The sequence below is a fragment of the Geospiza fortis genome, unplaced genomic scaffold (genome assembly GCF_000277835.1).
Source record: "Geospiza fortis unplaced genomic scaffold, GeoFor_1.0 scaffold55, whole genome shotgun sequence".
In the NCBI taxonomy this organism is placed as follows: Eukaryota; Metazoa; Chordata; class Aves; order Passeriformes; family Thraupidae; genus Geospiza; species Geospiza fortis.
This window is the reverse complement of record NW_005054308.1, coordinates 3,569,943-3,588,926: the sequence shown is the minus strand read 5'-3', so window position 1 is coordinate 3,588,926 and position 18,984 is coordinate 3,569,943. Positions and strand designations below refer to the sequence as shown.

At 47.1% G+C, this 18,984-nt stretch overlaps 1 protein-coding gene across 1 annotated transcript; it reads left to right on the top strand.

Annotated features, from left to right (window-relative positions):
• Window positions 1-9,653: 9,653 nt before the first annotated feature.
• Window positions 9,654-18,172, top strand: CXCL14 (C-X-C motif chemokine ligand 14). Its single transcript, XM_005418695.2, has 4 exons — window positions 9,654-9,975; window positions 10,835-10,940; window positions 15,362-15,472; window positions 16,998-18,172. Exons 1-4 carry the CDS (start codon window positions 9,912-9,914, stop codon window positions 17,011-17,013), a joined length of 297 nt encoding a protein of 98 aa, XP_005418752.1. The 5' UTR covers window positions 9,654-9,911; the 3' UTR covers window positions 17,014-18,172.
• Window positions 18,173-18,984: the final 812 nt, after the last annotated feature.

Here is an 18,984-nt window from a genome sequence, read left to right as displayed (position 1 = left end):
TGAAAACTCATAGAAAGTACTTCTTTCTCTGAGGGCAAGTCACTTGGGTCACAAAGTGCCAAAGCCCACAGCTTGAAGTCCCAGAAGGGATCTGCTGGATCTGCTTTAAGGCATGAGGACTGTGACTCCAGAAGCACCACTGAAGTGTTGGAAGGGTAGGATGGAGATCCTTTTCTCTGTCTTGTTTCTGAGCATCTGCCACACTGCTCCGTGCACAGCCTGGAGAGGGAGGTGTGTGCAGCTCAGCCTCCCTGAGGGGCTGAGAGCAATCCTGTGGTGCGGCTGTGCCAGTGTCCTGGACTTACAGCTCCAATAACCCAGCCCTCCAGCCCTGCAGGCAGCCACACTCTGGCAGATGCCACAGCTCTGTGTGGTTTCTGAGAGCACCAGGGGAGGGGATATCCAGCAGTGTCCCACCACTTGTACCTGAAGTGGATTGTTTTCTTTTGAATCCCTGCAGGGGACCAGTCTCTGTCACGGGTTTCATCATTGCAGTCATGAGTTATCCAAAATCTGTTAAAAAAATAAGGGAATATTTGATCCCCTGAAGGGCAAATTTCCCAATTCACCATATGAAATAATCTGTAAAGCAGCAATTCCTTTGATTTCTCATTTCCTTCTATTTTTTCCATTGATCTCATCACATTCTCTCATTGTCTCAACTTATAGAGCAAGGCAAGAGGACAGATAATCTGTTTTCCCTCTGCTCTTCTTAATGTCTTCTTGATTGAAAATCATATTAACTCTTAGGCACCCTGATCTCTGAGAGTATCCATAAAGCCACATCCACATCTAGAAAATTCTGAGACTTCTCTTCCAAGCTACTGAGCTCTGGGGAGCTCTCAGGAACGGACAGATACTTGTGTAATCCTTAGGAGGCATCAAAAGAAATGCTGGCTGCTGAGTTTCTCCAAAATTTTCCTTGGGACAGTGCATTGATCTGAGACAGGGGATGAAGAAGGACAGAGGAGGCCTTCACATCCATCTTCTCCTTCTAAAGATGAGCTGCTAGCACAAAGCCAGCCCCATCCACAATGGGAGCAACCTTAGGTGCTGATCCTCTCCTGCAGAACTGACGTTCCAGAGCACCACTTCTGCTGCCAAATCACTTTAGCAACAGCTGCCTGCCTTTGCAGAAGGAGCCAACTGCCAGGAGAGGCTGCCAAAGGCCTCTGGAAGGGATCACAAGCCGGACATATTTTTGTCCTCGAGAGTGAAAGCGGCAAAGCCTGGATTTGGGGAGGACACCTAAGGCAGCCTACAAAGAGCAGGGGCTGCACCACCAGTTTTCCAGTCCCCAGTCCCATGCCATCACTGTCTGTGGCATTTATAGACTTTATCAGCCCTGTCTTGCTATCTAGCTGATTTCTCATTTAATTTCCACAACAAAAAACCACTATTTCTTCATGCCACCAGTTCTGCAATGTGCCATCTTCGTGGGGTTCTTTTTGGATTGTTAATAAAAAACCCAAGAAGTTCAGTTCTACCTTCTCAGGGGTATGACAGTGCAGCAAAGCACAGCATGAGTTTTCTGTGCTTTAGCTGTTCTTCATGCAGGCACCGTCAGCATGGCCAGGCAGGGAGGGGTTGGCAGGGTGTAACAAGGAGGGGGATGCTGCACAGTGGTCCCTGCTCTCCCCTTGCTGGTCTCCCCCTGTGATGATCTGCAAGCCTGGCCAAACCACCCTGCTCCTAGGGAGTGATGAACTCCAGAATATTTGCTGGCAAAGTGGGCCTGTGGAGTGCTTGGCCCAGCTCTTTTTGCAGCCCACCCAGACCACACATGAAGAAGAGATGGGTGGCAAGGCATGCTCACTGTTGAGCGTGCAACCAGGTGGAAAACTTGAGAAAAGTGGGCAAATGCAGCCTGAAGGGAAGTTCAGAGCAATGAAGTCCCTACTGGTTATACCACTGCCAGGAGAAGTGCACAGCTTGTCTGTAGCAGTAGGATGTCTCTTGGTTTGCTTGCAGAAATTCTGGTTTATTTGCAGAATGAACTGATTTTCTTAGGAACACTATGCATAACAACTCCCACTTCCCAAGTGCTATGGTAATTAAGCTTTTATCCGAGTAGATAAAATAATTAACATATTTATTACTCAGAAGAAAAAGATCTTTTTTTGATTGATTGCAGCCTACTAATGTTTCATCAAATATTCAAAGTCTCTATTGTTAAGCCATTAATTTTATTTATTTTTAAAGCCACTACATATGTTTCCTATCCCAAAGGGAGGAAAAAAAATCAGCATATGAAAAATTCCCATCATTACTAACACACAGCTCAGCAGAAAATGAACAGAGATAGGGAGCACCCTTCCTGTCTGCAGCAGAGTGGGCTTCATTAAGCTTGCAAGGGATTTTTGCACATTCCAGAAAGCACTGAGGGAGTGGGAGAAGCCCTGCAGAGCCTTGTGGGCACCTACAGATGTTGTGGATTTGTGCCCAAGCCAGGGGCACAAAGTGTTGCAGTGTGTGGTGGTGTTCACAGGGGTCTTAGGATGGGGGAAGAGACAAAGATCTGACTCCATGTTCCAGAAGGCTTGATTTATTATTTTATGATATATATTACATTAAAACTATACTAAAAGAATAGAAGAAAGGATTTCATCAGAAGGCTAGCTAAAATAGAATAGGAAAGAATGATAACAAAGGTTTGGGGCTCGGCTCTGTGTCCGAGCCAGCTGGGCTGTGATTGGCCATTAATTACAAACATCCAACATGGGCCAATCACAGATGCACCTGTTGCATTCCACAGCAGCAAATAATTATTGTTTACATTTTGTTCCTGAGGCCTCTCAGCTTCTCAGGAGGAAAAATCCTAAGGAAAGGATTTTCCATAAAAGATGTCTGTGACAGCAGTGCTTGGTCCTGGCACTGCCATCCTTGTCTGCACCCCTCTCCTGTGGCACCCCAGGCACTCCTGCACATCACCACAGGAGATGCTGTGAGATGATTGCCCTCCATACCTAATCACTGTATTATGATCATTTTTAGCTAATGGCTTTAATTCTTGGTGCTGGGCAGTTGTGTTGCTGTGGTTACTCTGTGGGCAAATGTAAACAGCTCCCAGTCACCAGGAACAAGCACAAAAACAAACCTCTCAAAGGCTGCCAAGATCTTCCATCGAGTGCTGTATCCACACACCCACAGACTTTTGGCTGTTGGGTTCTTTGGAAAGATGAAGCCACAAGTCCAAAGGAAAAGATGCCAGAAGCCACCAGAGAGAATAACCATAGAATACATCAAGGTAATCATCATGTCTGTCTGGAGGGGCAGTCACCCCTGCCCAGTCATTTCCTCATGTGTGGGATCCCCAGGGCAGCTCCATGCCTGGATGTCACCCCTGGGTTATGAAGCAGGATTTGAGGTGCAGCAGAAAGCTGGATCTGACACCCTGCATGGCTCTGCCTCTGCAATTTTGTATGTATCAACCCTTTTGTGTCTTCATCTTTTTGCTTCAAAAGCCCTCCTAGCAGACAAGGGAAAAGGCCCTCAATGCAGGGCTTTGCAAAAGGCTGCAAACATGTCCCTACCACCAGATGTGCTGTCACTTCTGCAGTGGCCATCACCCTCCAGGCACTCCAGCTCCCACCCAGAGTGCCAGCAGGGCACACAGGCTCTGCTCCTGCCATTGTAGCTCATGGTAAATGGCCCTGTGCACACCAAGCATTGCTGCTCTCTCCTCCACAATCTCAGTTTCTTTATATTAAGGCCCATAAAACCATTGCAACATGGACATCTCAGCAGGGTCCTGCTCACCAGCTGTCCTAAGGGACTCTCATCCCATGGAGCCAGTGCTGGAAGCAGATGTGCTGCAGCATTTTCCTGCCATTCCTGGATATGTGTGAAATTATGCCCAGTTCTAATGAGCTGCAGAAAGGAGAAGTGTCAAGAATGGGTTTTCTCATGCTAGAGCATTTGTGGATCTTGCTTTCACCACTCCCCACCTGAGCAAGCACTCACCTGGGACTGGATTAGGAACTTTTCAAGTGTTGATTTCATTTGGTCCTATTGTCTTGCAAAAATAAAATGCCTTGTGGTGTTTTACACCAAACCTTGTGGTTCAGTTTTTCACATTTTCTGTGCTTTTCAGTATGGATGGCTTGGCAGCAAAGCCACTCCTTTTGAGAGAAATGGCACTAAAACCACAGAGAGAAGCTGCCTGTAATTCATTACATACAGTGCCACCCTATTCTACTCCTAAAGCCTTTCATTGGAAAAGTTGGAACCCACAGATGACCCAAAATTATGCCCACACAAACTGAGGTGTGATCAGCAAATCAGGATGGCACGTTGTGTTTCCAGTCCTGGGGCAAAAAGAAGGGTTTTCCTTCCAATTGCTGATGTGTTATCCAGTGATGTTCTAACTGCACACCTGGGCACTAACACCATGTTCTCACCCCAGTTCTCATCTGACTCAGGAATTAAAAACAACTGGGACAGGGAGAACACACGAACAAGGACAGGGCCCATGCCATCCCCATCCCTGTCCCAACCATCCCTCAGCCCATACAACAGCATGGAGACTTCTCAAGGCTTTGGCCAGCACTATCAGGAATGTGAATCAGTCAGATCAAACAAATTCCCTTTCTTACCTTCACATTATTCCCTCTACATTACAGCAAGCATTGGGGTGGATGCTACAGAAAGCCACCCATCTCATTGTGTGATTAAGCACAAAATAAATACCTACAGCCAGTCAAGCTGAAATGACAATTAACAAAATTGTGTAAAGTGTAAGCTGTGCTTGCACATAAAAACCAATGGTAAGTTGTAACATGCAAGGAAATGAGTCAGTGGGAAATTAAACACAATTTACTATTTTCTCAATGTAACAAGTCACAGTTGGGATTAATCCTTTTGTGCATATCTAGAGGTGACTCTCAAATCACATACACAAAGAGCCAGTTCTCCCTTTTGCCATTTTATTGCAGCTCTTTTTAATGATTCATGACAAAGAGCTTCAAAGAGCCCCAAGCCATGACAACAGTCCCAGATCCGACCTCCTTGTTCTCATCTCAGCAAAAAATCCTCCTTGGTGAATAATTTAGGTTTAGGAAGAGAGCTGTCTTAAAACTATTCCCAAGGGGAGAACTAGTGTCTAGAATTTAATCTCATTATGGAAATAAAAATAAAAATAAAATATCAAAAGAACACAGTGACTGCAACAACAATACAAGCCTTATTTTGCAGAATTCATCCGTTGTGAAACTCCACAGAAGGGAACACAGCTGTTTTCCCTGAAATATGTTTCATGTTTCAAGAGACCAAAGATGAAATCCAAAGCTTTGCCTTTCAACTTATGATAGATAAATACATGCAAGGATGACACAACTACTGTTCAGGCTATTGAGGAAAGAAAAATGTCATTTAGAGCTAGAGGTGAAAACACGGGCTTGACCACAGGCTGCAACACATCCTCCTCTAAGTTCAGCACAATGGGAGCAGGCTTGCAACAGCCTCCCAAAATCTGAGGCAATTCACCCCTGACTTCAAGCTTGGAATCGAGTTTTATATTTCCTCTGTTGCAAGGGCTGAGGGCTCATACAGCATGGTTACAACACCAAAAAGGCACAAAAAAGGAAGTGCAGCCAGAAAAAAAATGCATACAACATGCATCACTTCTGTACACCTCCGCCTTAATTTCTGAAATTTCTAGTGAGTATTTAATTCCTCCTCCAAATTCCTGACATGATATGCAGGGATTTTGCCACTTCACTTCTAATGTTTAATCTTCTCCTTGACGAACTGATAGGGATATTCTTAGACATTAAACTCAGATGAGCCATTCACAGTTTGCCTTCAGTTTTCATGGCCATTTTGCAAAGATTTCTCCCCATGATGAGCACCTTCATCTCCCCTCTATGAAACACTATGGTATTTGGAAGGACAGTTAATCCAAGTCATAGCTTGCCCTATGCTTGAAATAACCAGCATATCCAAAGCCAGCTGAATGCTGAAACATTTCTAACAATGGGGATGACTGTAATAGTGCATATCCTGGTCCCTGGGATGCAGGTGAGCACCTAAAGGACACTGTGTGGCTTAGGAAGTCGTGTACCTTCAGAGCAGGAGGAAAAGCCTCACCTGAGGTCAGGTCAGGGCATGGAGCCCACCCAATCTTGTTTGAGCACAAAGACACAAACGTCCTTGCCCTGGCAGATTTAACAGCTCTCCTGGAGCCCTCCCATTTTGCCACCACAACTATTTATTTTGGGAGTGAACTGCCCCATTCCAGTAGCTCCCCCTTCCAAAGGCAGCGTGCATTTGGGGGTTCTCCCCGTGTCTACAAGCACAAATATTCTGCTCCAGCTCAGCTACACATTGCACTCAACAATGTATGATTTCAGCCTCCAGGTGGATAAAAACGGTGAGGATTTTCCTTCAAATGGTAGTCCCATTGCTAAAACTCTTCTTTTTTATTTAGGAGGAGACAACCACTCATCCCTGCCCTCCATTTCACAAATCACCCTTCCAGGGTGACAAATCACCTCTGGTCCCTCTGGGCCTCACCCTCAGAGGCAAAGCCAGGCTTCAGCCTTGGTCTGCTAGAAAGCCTTATGCTGGTTTAGAGATCTGAAAAGATCAGAGGATGAGATGAAATGAGAGTCCTTTCAGCAGCAACAATGGCCCTGTAATTAGCCAGATGAGCAGGTGACACGCTCTGTGCACAGGTACAGTGATGCTCCCAGGGGACACACAGCTCTCTGAGCATGGCCCATCTGCAGAGCTGAGGACAACAGCAGGACCCTGCTGACTGTGTCTGCTCTGAAACACTTCCTTTGTGTGGGGCAAAACCCAAGCCCTGATCAATTACTCTGCGACGGGGTGGCTTTGTGAGGTCTGAAAGGGATGCTTCAGCCGCTTGCCCTGTGCTCACCTGGCCAGCCCCCCACAGCCTGTAGAGCACTGGCTGCTCATCAAAACACATTTGTGGGGCTCAGCAGATCTGCTGGAGATACCCAAGGCACCCCAGTGTATGCTGAGCAACTCAGCTTATGATTGCATCAAGAAAATGTATCAGAGTTATCAGAGTTTCTTTTGGGACAGGACTGTAGTGAATTCTGTATCTGTTTCTTTTTACTCAAATCATTTGCTAAAAATTCTTCTGTGATCATCATTTTAAGACAGAGCAGGTGTCAGAGACAGCTGTACATGGCCGCCAAAATCTGTCACACCAGGCAAGAGGCACCTTTGAGCTCTCAAAAATAATTAATGTCAAAAACAGTGCCTGGCATAAAGACACTGAACTGCTTGGGCACACGTTGAGAGTCACCGTATGTGTACACACACCTCAAATACATTCATTTCTTCATGAAATTTGGAACTAAAACAGCAGTTTCCTTACTCCATACTTAATAAACTTGGCTCTTGCAGCATGAGAAGAGTCATACAAGAAATGGGATTCACTTGTGGAAAGCACGAGAATTTCCTTTAATTTTTCTCCAGCCCGTGCATGAGTTCCTGGGTTTGGGGAAAGTTCAAATTGCCGTCAGCTAAAGCTGCACCCAAATTCTTATTAGCAGAGGGGGAGGGAAAAAGATTTTTCCTTACCACAGCTCTCCCTGAGGCTGTTCCTGCACACAGTGCAGAGAAAACTGCAAGGAGGGAATTACCCTAAGATGCAGCAGGGAAGGATATCAGCTCTAGACGCGGCTGCTTTTCAGACAATTCTCCCCCGTGCCCAATGAGCAACTTCGCCACCAACTGATAGTATTCTGAAAAAAGCCTTTTGTACTCTCCTTGGGTTTCTGGGGTGGGTTTTTGTGGAGGTTTTGTTGTTGTTGTTGTTGTGGGTTTTTTGTTTTTTGTTTTTTTGGTTTTTTGTGTTTTGTGTAAGAAATTGAGAATTTATTTGAAAGGTTTGAACTGAGACCTTCCATACCTCAGCTGTCTGTTTTCATCCCAGGCTCTGGAACAAACCTCTGTCTAGAGTCCTACTGGCATTTAATAACCAAACCACTCCTAGCAGGGCACCGTGAGAGCCGCTGGAGCTGGGCTAGAGTTGTGCAGCAAAATTACCAAAAGCACAACAGGAACTATATCATCCCTTCCCATTCCACTGCACCAGCAGCAGCCTCATAACCCCAAAACAGGTCTTTCACCCCAAAAGCTCTGTGCCTCGTCAGCCGGTGCCCCCAGCCTTGTCCCTGATGCGCAGCCCCACGGCATTCTCCCACGGCAGGCAGGGCAAAGGCAGAGCAAAGGCAGGGCAGAGTGGGCAGGGCAGGGCGGGCAGGGTGGAGAGGGCAGGGCGGACAGGGCAGAGCGGGCAGTGCGAGCAAGGCAGGGCAGAGCGGGCAGGGCAGAGCGGGCAGAGCGGACAGGGCAGAGCGGGCAGAGCGGGCCGTGCGGGCAGGGCAGGGCGGACAGGACAGGGCAGAGCGGGGAGAGCAGAGCGAGCAGGGTGGAGAGGGCAGGGAGGACAGGGCAGAGCGGGCGGTGCGACCAAGGCAGGGCAGAGCGGGCAGGGCAGAGTGGGCAGGGCGGACACGGCGGAGCGGGCAGGGCAGTGCGAGCAAAGCAGGGTAGAGCGGGCGGACCCGGGTAGAGAGGGCAGGGCAGGGGAGAGCGGGCGGGGCAGTGCGAGCAAGGCAGGCAGGGAGAGCGGGTAGGGCAGGGCAGAGCGGACAGGACAGGGCAGAACGGGAGGGCTGTTCCCGGCATGTCGGCACGTCCCGCATGGGAGCCAGGGCCAGAACGCTGCAGCTGCCTGCGCGCAACGTGCAGGCTGTGTGCGGTAGGGCTGTACTCGCAGCCTGCCAACACCCGGGCCGGGAACGCAGCGGGATGGCCGCTGCCAATGGGAGCCGGCAGGAACCGAGCCATGTGGGAAACTTAAAATGCAAGTGGAGCTGGGAGTGCGTGGCCAGTCCTCCCCGAGCGCTGCCCGGGCTGGCAGGGGGGCTGGTTTCGGGCGGCTCCAGTAGCGGGGATGGGTGCGCGGGCGGGGAGCGCGGCTGGAGGAACCGCGGGGCCGCAGAGGCGTTTGGAGAACGCTGCTGTGAAGGCAATTAGATCCCACTCTGATCTCCACCCGTTTCATTTAGACAAAAATCTGGAATCTGGATTTGAAGATGCTCTTTTAGCTGTTTCTGAAATCAGAAATAGATTCTTCAAGGAAGGAGGAATATCTATTTACATCCATGAAGTTCCCGCGTGTTGCTACCCTGTTCTTCACGGAGCAGAATATTGTTCATTAAAGCAACAATAAACCGAGCTTATTTCCTGAAACCTTCCACATTCTCAACACACCTAACAACGCTTTTAAGGAATATTCTTCCCCATTTGATTCACTGAACTTTCCTTTAGATTTAGAAGCCTGCTAAAGCTAGAAAAATTAATATATAAGTCAATCTGTGGCAAAAGGTGACACCCCTTCCCAGGTGAGACTTCTCCAAATCTTATTTCCAAGGTGCATGGGAATTTCCGCGGAGCGCGGGCATCCCTGGAGCGCTCGCAAGCGGATGGTTTTCAGCTAACAGCCCCATTCATACAAATGCACACATCACCCTCCCCAGCAGCCCTCCGCTGATGGGGAAGGTCCCAGCTGGGCAGGGGCAGCAGCAGCCGCCCCACCGCCTGCGCTCCCCTAGGGGATGTTCGGGGCGGGGATGGGGGATGTTCCCCCCGGGGTGCCGGTCCCCCCCTCCCCGGCGGGCTGAGGAAGCGGAGGGAGCCGTGGAGTTGCTCTGCATATTAATGAGCCGGGAGCGAGGGCAGCGGGAAGCGCTTTAAAGGAGGAGAAGGCAAAGCAGCGGCAGAGCGCAGGCAGCGCCGCTCCGCCGGGAGCCGCTCCGCTGTCCCCTCCCTGCCCACCCAGCCCCGGGACAGCGGCATCGGGGACACGAAGCCCAGGCGAACACACACATCAACCCCCCGGCGTCTCGTCGGGTACCTGCTGTCTCACAATGAAGCTCCTGACAGCAGCTCTGCTCCTGCTCTTCATCGCGATGTGCTTAGCCAGCGCGGAAGGTAAAGGGGTTTGTTCTGCTTGTTCCCATGTAAATCTCTTCTCCGGTAATTTGTGTTTGTGTCTTGATAGCCCTGGCTTGGGTTGAGCTATGCCCTGCACGGTGGTAAGGTGTGATACGTGGAATCTGTGAGTAAGGGAGCTGCAGGTTATGTAAAGGTGGAGGAGAGGTAAAATACAAGGGATGAAGTTGTGTCTTCATTTGTGTCTTCAGTACAAGGCAAAGAACTCGCAGGGGGGCAGGTCGTGCCATGTTCTTCGTTATTCAGGAATAGAGCTCAAGCATCTCCTCTGAAACTGAGGGTGGTTTTCAGGGCAAATAGAGCAGAGCTTGATGTGAGGTGGTGGCACAGTCTGTGTCTTCTGCTGTGCACAAAAATGATGGGTAAAAAATGCTCAGCTTTTGTCTGGCTATGACTGCAGCACAGCATCCATGCAAGGAGAAATGACTCAAAGTCCTACAAAGTCCAAGTGAGACACGAGTGAATGAGAAAGTAGCCCAGACACGCACTTGCTTGCTCAGTTTAAAGCAAGTTCTGACTCTTTCATTTCCTTTTGTTAAATACAATTATATTTAATCACAGCAGGTGCACTTTAAAAAAATCTGCCATTTACAGTCCCAGAGCATATATAGTGCTCTCAAAAAATATTTCCCAGAGAGTCGCTACCTTTTCCTGGGATATACCAAAGGAAAAAAAAATCTCTTTTTAAGCTCAACAGCATTTAAAAAAATGCATCTTTTCTCAGCCAGGCTTGAAAGAGCAAGCTGAAGTTTTCCTGGATGCAGACAGGCTGGAGGGGAAGGGACGCTTGGTATGCAGGAAGCTTTGCAGGCGCATGAGAAAATGCTTTTTCTTGTAGGCGTGAAGTGCAAATGCTCAAGAAAAGGTCCTAAAATAAGATTCTCTAATGTACGGAAGCTGGAAATAAAACCGAGGTACCCATTTTGCGTGGAAGAGATGATTATGTAAGTTTTCCTTCATTTATTTCTTTCTGTTTCCCTGCTTCACCTTATCTGCAAGTTCCTTCTTTGTTCTTTGTTTTCCTCATGCCCTGGCATGCTAATTCCTGGGCATAGTAATTTTCTGCATCAGATTTAAAGAAAAAAAAAAAAGTGCAATTCTGACCAAAATCCCAAGTATCATTTTTTGACACAATTTTTTTTTATCAAATAATTATTTCCAGAATGGGAAGTAGTAAAAAGATTATCATTAATTCAAGTGAAAAGAGGGAAAAATTATGCTCCAAGCAGTCCGATACAACACTCAGAACTATTTACTCAAGGTATTCTGGGCATGCAGAATAAACATGAGCAGTTTGGTCTGTGGTGGTTTCTGAAAGGAAGAGTTACCCCAGCCTGCATTATACTAGAGGGATCTCCTTCACCTGCTGGGGTTATTCAGCATGTAAAAAAATTCTTTCCTTGCAGTGTCCCTGCAAGTCAGGACCAATGCTGCTGTGTAATCTCAAGCTGATGTAGTGGGTAACCAAGCTGAGGCAGGTACTGGGATTTTTTACATAACTGGCTAAAAAAAGAGGGGGTTTTTTACATTTTAAATATGGGCGGATTTGCCTTTTTTCCTGCCCTGTTTGGATATCATAAGATTCCCCCAACAAAGCACCATTCAACCAGCGCACGATGCAGCTGGGTAAGAGCCAGAAGGGCAGATAACCCAACAGGACTGCACCGAGCCCCCCTGCCACCTAAGAGGGGAGAGAATTGTCCCAGGATCAGCCACAGCCCAGCACCCTGAGGACTGATTGCATCCAGCATTGTGCTCCCCATGGAAGCCTTGCCAGTGGCTGACCAAGGGGATCTGTGCAGGCTGCAGATCCCCCCAGCACCCTGCAGTGCCCACGGGGCTGGATCTGCCCGTCCACCTGGCACAGATACCTCAGGAGAGACCATGGAGTGCCCACGTGGAGCTGCCAGGCTCAGCACCTCAGGGAGCTCCTGGAGAAGGAATGGAGATTCAAGCTTGCTTAGGCTTCCTGCAGAGCCAGAGCAGCATCCCTGTGAGCAGTGCTGAGCTCTGTGAACATCAGACCCACATCTTTGAAGCCCAAACCTGCTGGTGGTGATCTGAACAGAAAAGTTCTTGCAGAGAACCCTGCCTGAATCAGCTTTACTCTGTTTGCTTTGACCCTTCAATAGTAAAGTGATGTCACAGAGGGACGCTAACTCTCGGCATCCCACTCCAGTTATTTGCCCAAAAGCAGATGGTGACTAGGGGGTATGAAATAAATCTCATTAATGCAACATTTTACTTCCAGTTAGAAATCTGGGAAAGCAAGAAAGCCTTGTAGGAGCAGTTGCTTTTCCAGCCTGACAGGGCAGATGTCGAGCAATACTATTCAAGGCTGAGGCTTGTCCAGGGTTTGCAGCAGCTGCTGGGACAGAACTGTCCCATCACTGTCCCATCGCTGGGGGTGTCTGTGCGGCAGGCAGGGCAAACCCACTGCCATCACCACCTTTCCAGCCCCACTGATGCAGCCTGAACTCAGCATTGAAAGCACTGAAATTAATATTCTGGGAACCAATTTATCCGGGAGCTTCTGGACACGGCACAGAGGAGCTAAATTCCTGCAGCTGAGTTTTTGTTGCTGCAGTGATCATCCAAACAAGTTGTCAAAGCTGCATCCCCTTCTGCCCTCCTTAAAAGCTCTCAAATAGCAGAAATATGATATAAATTATGTTGGAATGAGAAGCAGTGGGTATGGGGGTGCAGTTAGGGAGGTTGTGGCCATAACCCCCAGCAGAGCTGTGCCACAGGGTAAGAGACAGTTAAACTGAGTCCTCAGTCCAGTCAAAACCTATCAGGATTCATGGTACATCCAGCAGTAATTGTGTGTATCTGTTTCCTGGAATGAGGGGAAGCAGCAGAAAATAGGAGGGAAGTTTAACTCCTTCTACCTGCAATGCTCTGCAACACCCCCACCCATGTTTTGCCCCATCCCAGAGTGTGGGGATAAGTCAGGCAGAGAAGAGCTGATGGGAAATGGGCTCACAGTAGTGCCTTTCTCCAGGGGCAGGAAAGGCAGTTCCGCAGCAGCCTGGGATGAAAGGACCACAGACAGGATCCCTGAGGTCCTGGAGACAGGGTATTTACAGTCAGGGGTGCAGCCCCTCCATCCCTGCAGATGAGATGTGTGGGGACACAAGGTGCTGGGGTCACAGATTGATTTGGGGTGTTTATCACAGCCCTGGAGGCAGGGACATACTGGGCAGAATTTTGGCACAGGCACACTCAGACACCAGGGTGAAGGCTCCAGCCACCAAGCCTGGGCAGCAAAGGGACAAATCCCACTGCAGGAATCCAACTGGAGATGTGGGTTCTGGTGCTTCATCCCTTCTCCACCTCTCTCAACCTCTTCTTGCAGCCCATCCAGGCAACTGCTCACTCAGGCAGAAGCTCCCACAGCACCTCTTAGGCACATTGCCCTACATTTGTCAGACCAGCATCCCCAAAAGCAGGCCCAGGTCATCTCAGGGTGCCCAAACATGCTGCCACCAAACCCTGTATCCACCAGGGACTGTCTGAGAATGACAGAGGACCATGGGGCTGCCTTGGGAACATTTCTGCTGTCCGTTCTCCAAAACCAAAGCAGAAAACCTGCATTTGATGTAAAGCAATGCATCTCAGCCTGAGGAAAGACCAGTTCACCTGAGAGCCAAACCATGGATCTCCTCCTGCTCAGACTGGAGAATGGAAAATCCAGAGTGTCCTTCACTACTTCTGGTGCAAATGCAGAGCTTGCAGCTTTTCAGAGGTGTTCCTGCTCCTCTCCTGCAATTCAGCTTCTCCATCACTTTCTGGAAATATCCTCCATGGTCTGTCAGAAGAGAGAAATGAAAGCCGAGGTCTGGATCAGCCAGTGCAGACAGCACAGCTGAGGTGGCCGCTGCATGGAGAAACCCTGCTCTGCCCTCAAATGCCTTAAAACTCACATCATTCAAAGCTACAGGAAAACTCCCCTTCTGAAGCACACGCTGCTTTCTAGGAGTTGACTGAGGACACCCTTAGAACAGAGTTAGTCCATAGTTTTCAGCACTGACCCTTCCCTTTCTGATACCTGCAACCATTAAAGGCTCTTCCACTGCCTTCCCATGCACTGGGGAAAAGTCCACATCCTCCCAGAAAACAACCTGGAAATTACACCTTGACATTTTGTGACCTTAGCTGGAGATGGAGCAGAAAAGAGGAGCAGGGAGGAAGGTTAATTGAATAGAAAAACCTATTTGAACACCTTGTAAAACCTTGAAATTGGAATCATGGTGAGACCCTCAGTTCAGTTCATGCAGGCAGCATGTTTTAATTTGTGAGGCACCAGGAGGGTGAGATGGGAAAGTCTGCAAGGCATTTTGTCTTCCTTTCTGAAGCAAATCATAAAAGAAGCCCTCCAGTATACACAGGTATTTCTGGATTTCTGCCATCATCATACTCATGTCTCTAGCATCATTTAATTGATTGCACTATAGGGTTTTAGTTAAACCAATGACTGGTTTTCCCTGTTATGGATGGTATTTCCAGAAAATTATTAATTCTAATACAAACTGTCGTTGTGGGTTGGTTTTGGATGTTGTCTGGGGTTTTTTTAATAAGAAAACCAAAAACCTGCTTGATTTTGAGCCCCAAAAGTGGGGTGATCTTGATGTTTCTGGAAAGCTGCCCTGTTGGGACCCAGATCCCTCATGTCACCTCAGCTGTGGCAGCCTCACTGAGCCTCCAGGAGGGAACCTCAAATGATGAAAAGACTTTTGCCATGTTTTGTCTCCCAGCACGCTAGGTCCCGACAGTCAGGGGACACCAAACTGGCAGGGAGAGCAGGATCAGGTGGTGATCAGAGGAGACTGAAGCCCCCAGGGCTGATGCTGGGGCTCAGAGCTTGGCTGTTGGGCACACGAGCACTCTGCCACGTGCAAGCATTTAAAATACTACAGAATTAAGGGGGGAAAATTAAAACAATCAGTTTATTTATAAATAAGATCAAGATAATAAGAAAAATAATCAGATCAATGGAGCAGTTCTGAACATTTCTCTTGGATGAAGTATTGTTGAGTGTAACGGAGCTGTCTCCTCATCAAAGTCCTTGTGGTTGCCTGAATGAGCCCAAATTAAATTAATTAGGCTCAGAAGAAGATATCTAACACTTAGGCAGAGCAAACCCACTGATTAAAACCAGCAGGAACGTTTTCATCTGGTACAACCTCAATGCCCTGCACTGAGGGAGAACAGCTGCTCTGACCTTACCCAGTAAACCCAAAGTATCTGAGTTGATCTCAGTGCCATAAAGCACAGAGCGGAAAGCCCTGACCCTGGCCCGCTGTGGCACGGGGTGGGAGCAGGGGTATTGGCACATCCCTGTGAGCTGTCCCTTGCCTTGCAGTGTGACCCTGTGGACACGGGTGAGGGGGGAGCAGCAGCACTGCCTCAACCCCAAGCGCCAGAACACCGTGAGGCTGCTCAAGTGGTACCGGGTATGGAAGGAGAAGGGCAGGTGAGTGCCAGTGGCTGCATGGGGGAGGCTCTTGGGGGCAAGTCAGGCAACCAGCAGCGTTCAGGAATAGAAAAAGCAAGAAAATGCACACGCTGGCAAATGCTCCATCCAGCAGAGAGGATGCATTTCGTTACCAAAATTACAATTTTAAATGGGTGTTCTTGATATTAATTATTTCCTGCCACACGCAGTTCTTGCTTCTATTTTGGCATTAGGCTGTTCTGACTATAAATAGTAATTATTTTTGGTTAAAATATTCATCAGCTGATGTTCTCAGTTATTTACATACACTCACCTCCCTTCTATGGGGAAAAATCCAAGATGAAAAGCTCAACTACTTTCACACAGTCACGAGAAAAGCAGTCAGGAGAGATGGAAAGGGGGAGCCCTGTCCCACACTTCAATCACACCACCTCAACATCATCAATACTTGATGACGCAGGTATTTGCCAATTTTAACTAACACATCATTCCCAGAAAAATGATAATTTTCTGATAAAAATCTGACAGCTTCTCCTTTTTAAAGAGGGTTGGGATTTTTTTCTAAGTCATAGGCAGAGGATAGAGAGTGAGAGATGAATTCCTGATGGCGATTCCAGTGGTGATGTCTGTCCCCATCTGCAATTAAGGGGAACAGTACAACTCCTGCCACGTGTCCAGCCACGGCCAAGAAAGAGCCTCCACGCACAGTGCAGGTCCATCAAACCCTCATCCTCCTCATTTGGTGGGGAATTTGCTCCCCAAAACTGAGCTCAAGTAAGGCCAGGGAGCAGCAGGCTCCTCTCCCTGCAGCCCCAAGGTGCCCAGCGGTGCCTCAGGCCGTGCCAGGGCACAGCCAGCCCCTGGCCATCTCCCTGAATTCCTGCCAGCTCCCTGCATCTGCTTCACAAACAGAGCACAGGGGGAAGCCCTGGCTATTGCATAACCACATATTTACACTCTTCCCCTGTTTCTTTCTCTTTTTTTGACATAAGGCCATCATGATGATGAGGGATTCTCAGCCCCAGGCTTGTGCCCTCAGGAAACACACAGACAGACAAGCCCATCAAGTTGTGCTGTCAGGAAATAATCTAGAAAAACGAAGCAGAGTAATATTATTGCAAACAGATATTGTGAACACATTGTCTATATATAGCTCATGATAAGCTTCAACATTTGTATATGAGATAGGGATTTTCCAGCATTTAAAGGGAATTAGTAGATGTGGATTTCTTCATGTTATTTACCCAGATAATTGTGGTAGAGTTTGTCACTCTCCACATGCCTCTAAGATGTGACAGTGTTGAAGTCCAACACTCCTCCCAGATGCTTTATGGATATAGGTAGCAACCTGGTAACTGCTGAAGTCAATAACTTACTTTCCAAATTACTCAGCCACAAGCTAAAAATCTGGGGTTTGGGATTTTACTATTTTTATGTTGTTATTTTTTATTATTGTTTTTATTTTTAATTATTGTTGCTATTTGAAATGGAGTTTTTAAATTCCTAGTTTAAACACCCTGCTCTTGGTTCTTCTTCTGTTCAGGGTTTATGAAGAATAAGAGGAAGTGGTACAAGGAATGGAGTGGACTCCCTCGGCTGGCATAGGACTGAGCTCTACAGAAGATTATTTCTCTCTCGCAGACATAAGACACAAATTCTATATTATTATAAAGCACTTTTTACCAAGGGTCAGTTTTTACATTTTATAGCCGTGTGCAAAAGGCTTCCAGAATTCACAAGCATCTGTTGCACTTCTGATTTCATACCTGTCTGCTCCGTACTGAAATTAGGAAAACACCTGCTTTTCGTTTTAAAGAAGTTCTTTTGGGAGTTTTTTGGTTTTAATTATGATTCATTCATACTTCACTATGATGGCAATCGAGCTTTATAAGCTCACTAGGCAAACAGAACTGTTTGTGATGTGTTGTACAGCCATGGCCCTCACCCCTGGCAGTGGGCTGGGGCTGCTGCTCGTGTTCGCAGCCTCCACCTCAGCCAGGCAGAGCAGGGACCAAAGACGAGTTTGCAGGGGATGATGCCACGAAAATGCTGTGGCTGCACCTGCAGAAGTGAGGGAAGATGCCACTAAAATGCTGTGGCTGTACCTGCAGAAGTGAGGTCCCTCAGCACCTCGTCAAGTGAGCGTGAGCATCACTTGTGTACCTCTTCTTAAATGGACTCGAGGTCCTGCTGCAAGGCAAAGCATCCTGCATCTCCCATCTAACCTCTCAAGCATTAGAAAGCATTTCTAACTCATTTTTATTACTAAGAAAATGTGTATTTTTTTTTCCACCTGAAGCACTTAAAGAAAGGTTGTGGCTTCAGTACTGAGACATCTTAAGCTTCAAGACTATTGTGTATGTTTTCCTAGATTTGTAGCAACAACAAAAAAAAAAGCCTTTAAAAGGTACCTTTTTATGAAAAATATGATAGGGCAAACATATAAATACGTATGTATGTTTTAGTCACAATACAACATATTCATTATTTTGAATGTAATACTTCAATGTTAAGCAGTGCATTCCTCTTTTTAATATAACAAAACTACCTTCTCATTTGTAAATACACTATAGGAAGTCTCCCTATATTATCTCACTGTATAATGTACTGTACTGCTAAATTATCATATGCTATTTAAATGTTTGAAATATTTAGGAAGTTGCATGCAGATTTCATATTTCTTTCTATGACAAATGAAAAAAAGTAATAAAAAAAAAATCTAAAAAAATTTTACAGCTGTTTGTAAATTTGCTTAAGCCATCAGGGAATTCCTGCCACTTTCAATCACTTGGTAGCTGAATTGGTTTGAGGGGGGGAAATAGTAGATCAGAGAAGCTGATTAGAGATAGAACATCTTGATGACACTGGAATTAGAAAACATTATTCCAGCACAATTTACTTTCCTTTTTCATTTTAGGATTTGGACTTTAGCCAAACACTGAGGAATGCTGTGACATAGAGAAGGACAATGCCATTTGCCTGTAACCAGTGGTCTAGTGTTGTGTTAAGTAAACATAAATCAACAACTTCAGTTTGTAGAAAACCACATAAAAAGTGATTTGTATGAGATCTGGGTTAGATTAGGGATGGTCATACAACAAAAGTCAGGCAACAAAAACCTGTGAGCCACCACCTCCTCTTCCTGCCCAGTTTCTGCCCTCGCCCACAGGGAACCACTTTGCACCCAAGTGCAAACACTACATCCTCCCCAAAGGATAAAAGGAAGGTAACAGCTTGGGATGGCAAAGCCAGCAAGAGTTTAAACACATGAAAAGCTCCTGGTGCTCCCTGAGCAGCCCTGCTGGCCTTCCTGCCTGCTCCCAGCTGGGCTGGGGCAGCTGCACATGAGGCTGCTCCTGGGATCAGCACAAACTCAGTGACAGCAACCCTGTCCTGCAGAGCCAGGGCAATGCCTGGCCTCAGCTCAAGGGCTTCTTTTAGTTCGGACAGACAAAATAGGAAAAAAAATAAACATATAACATATTATATATATATATATATATATATATATATGTCCTAAATTACTGAGA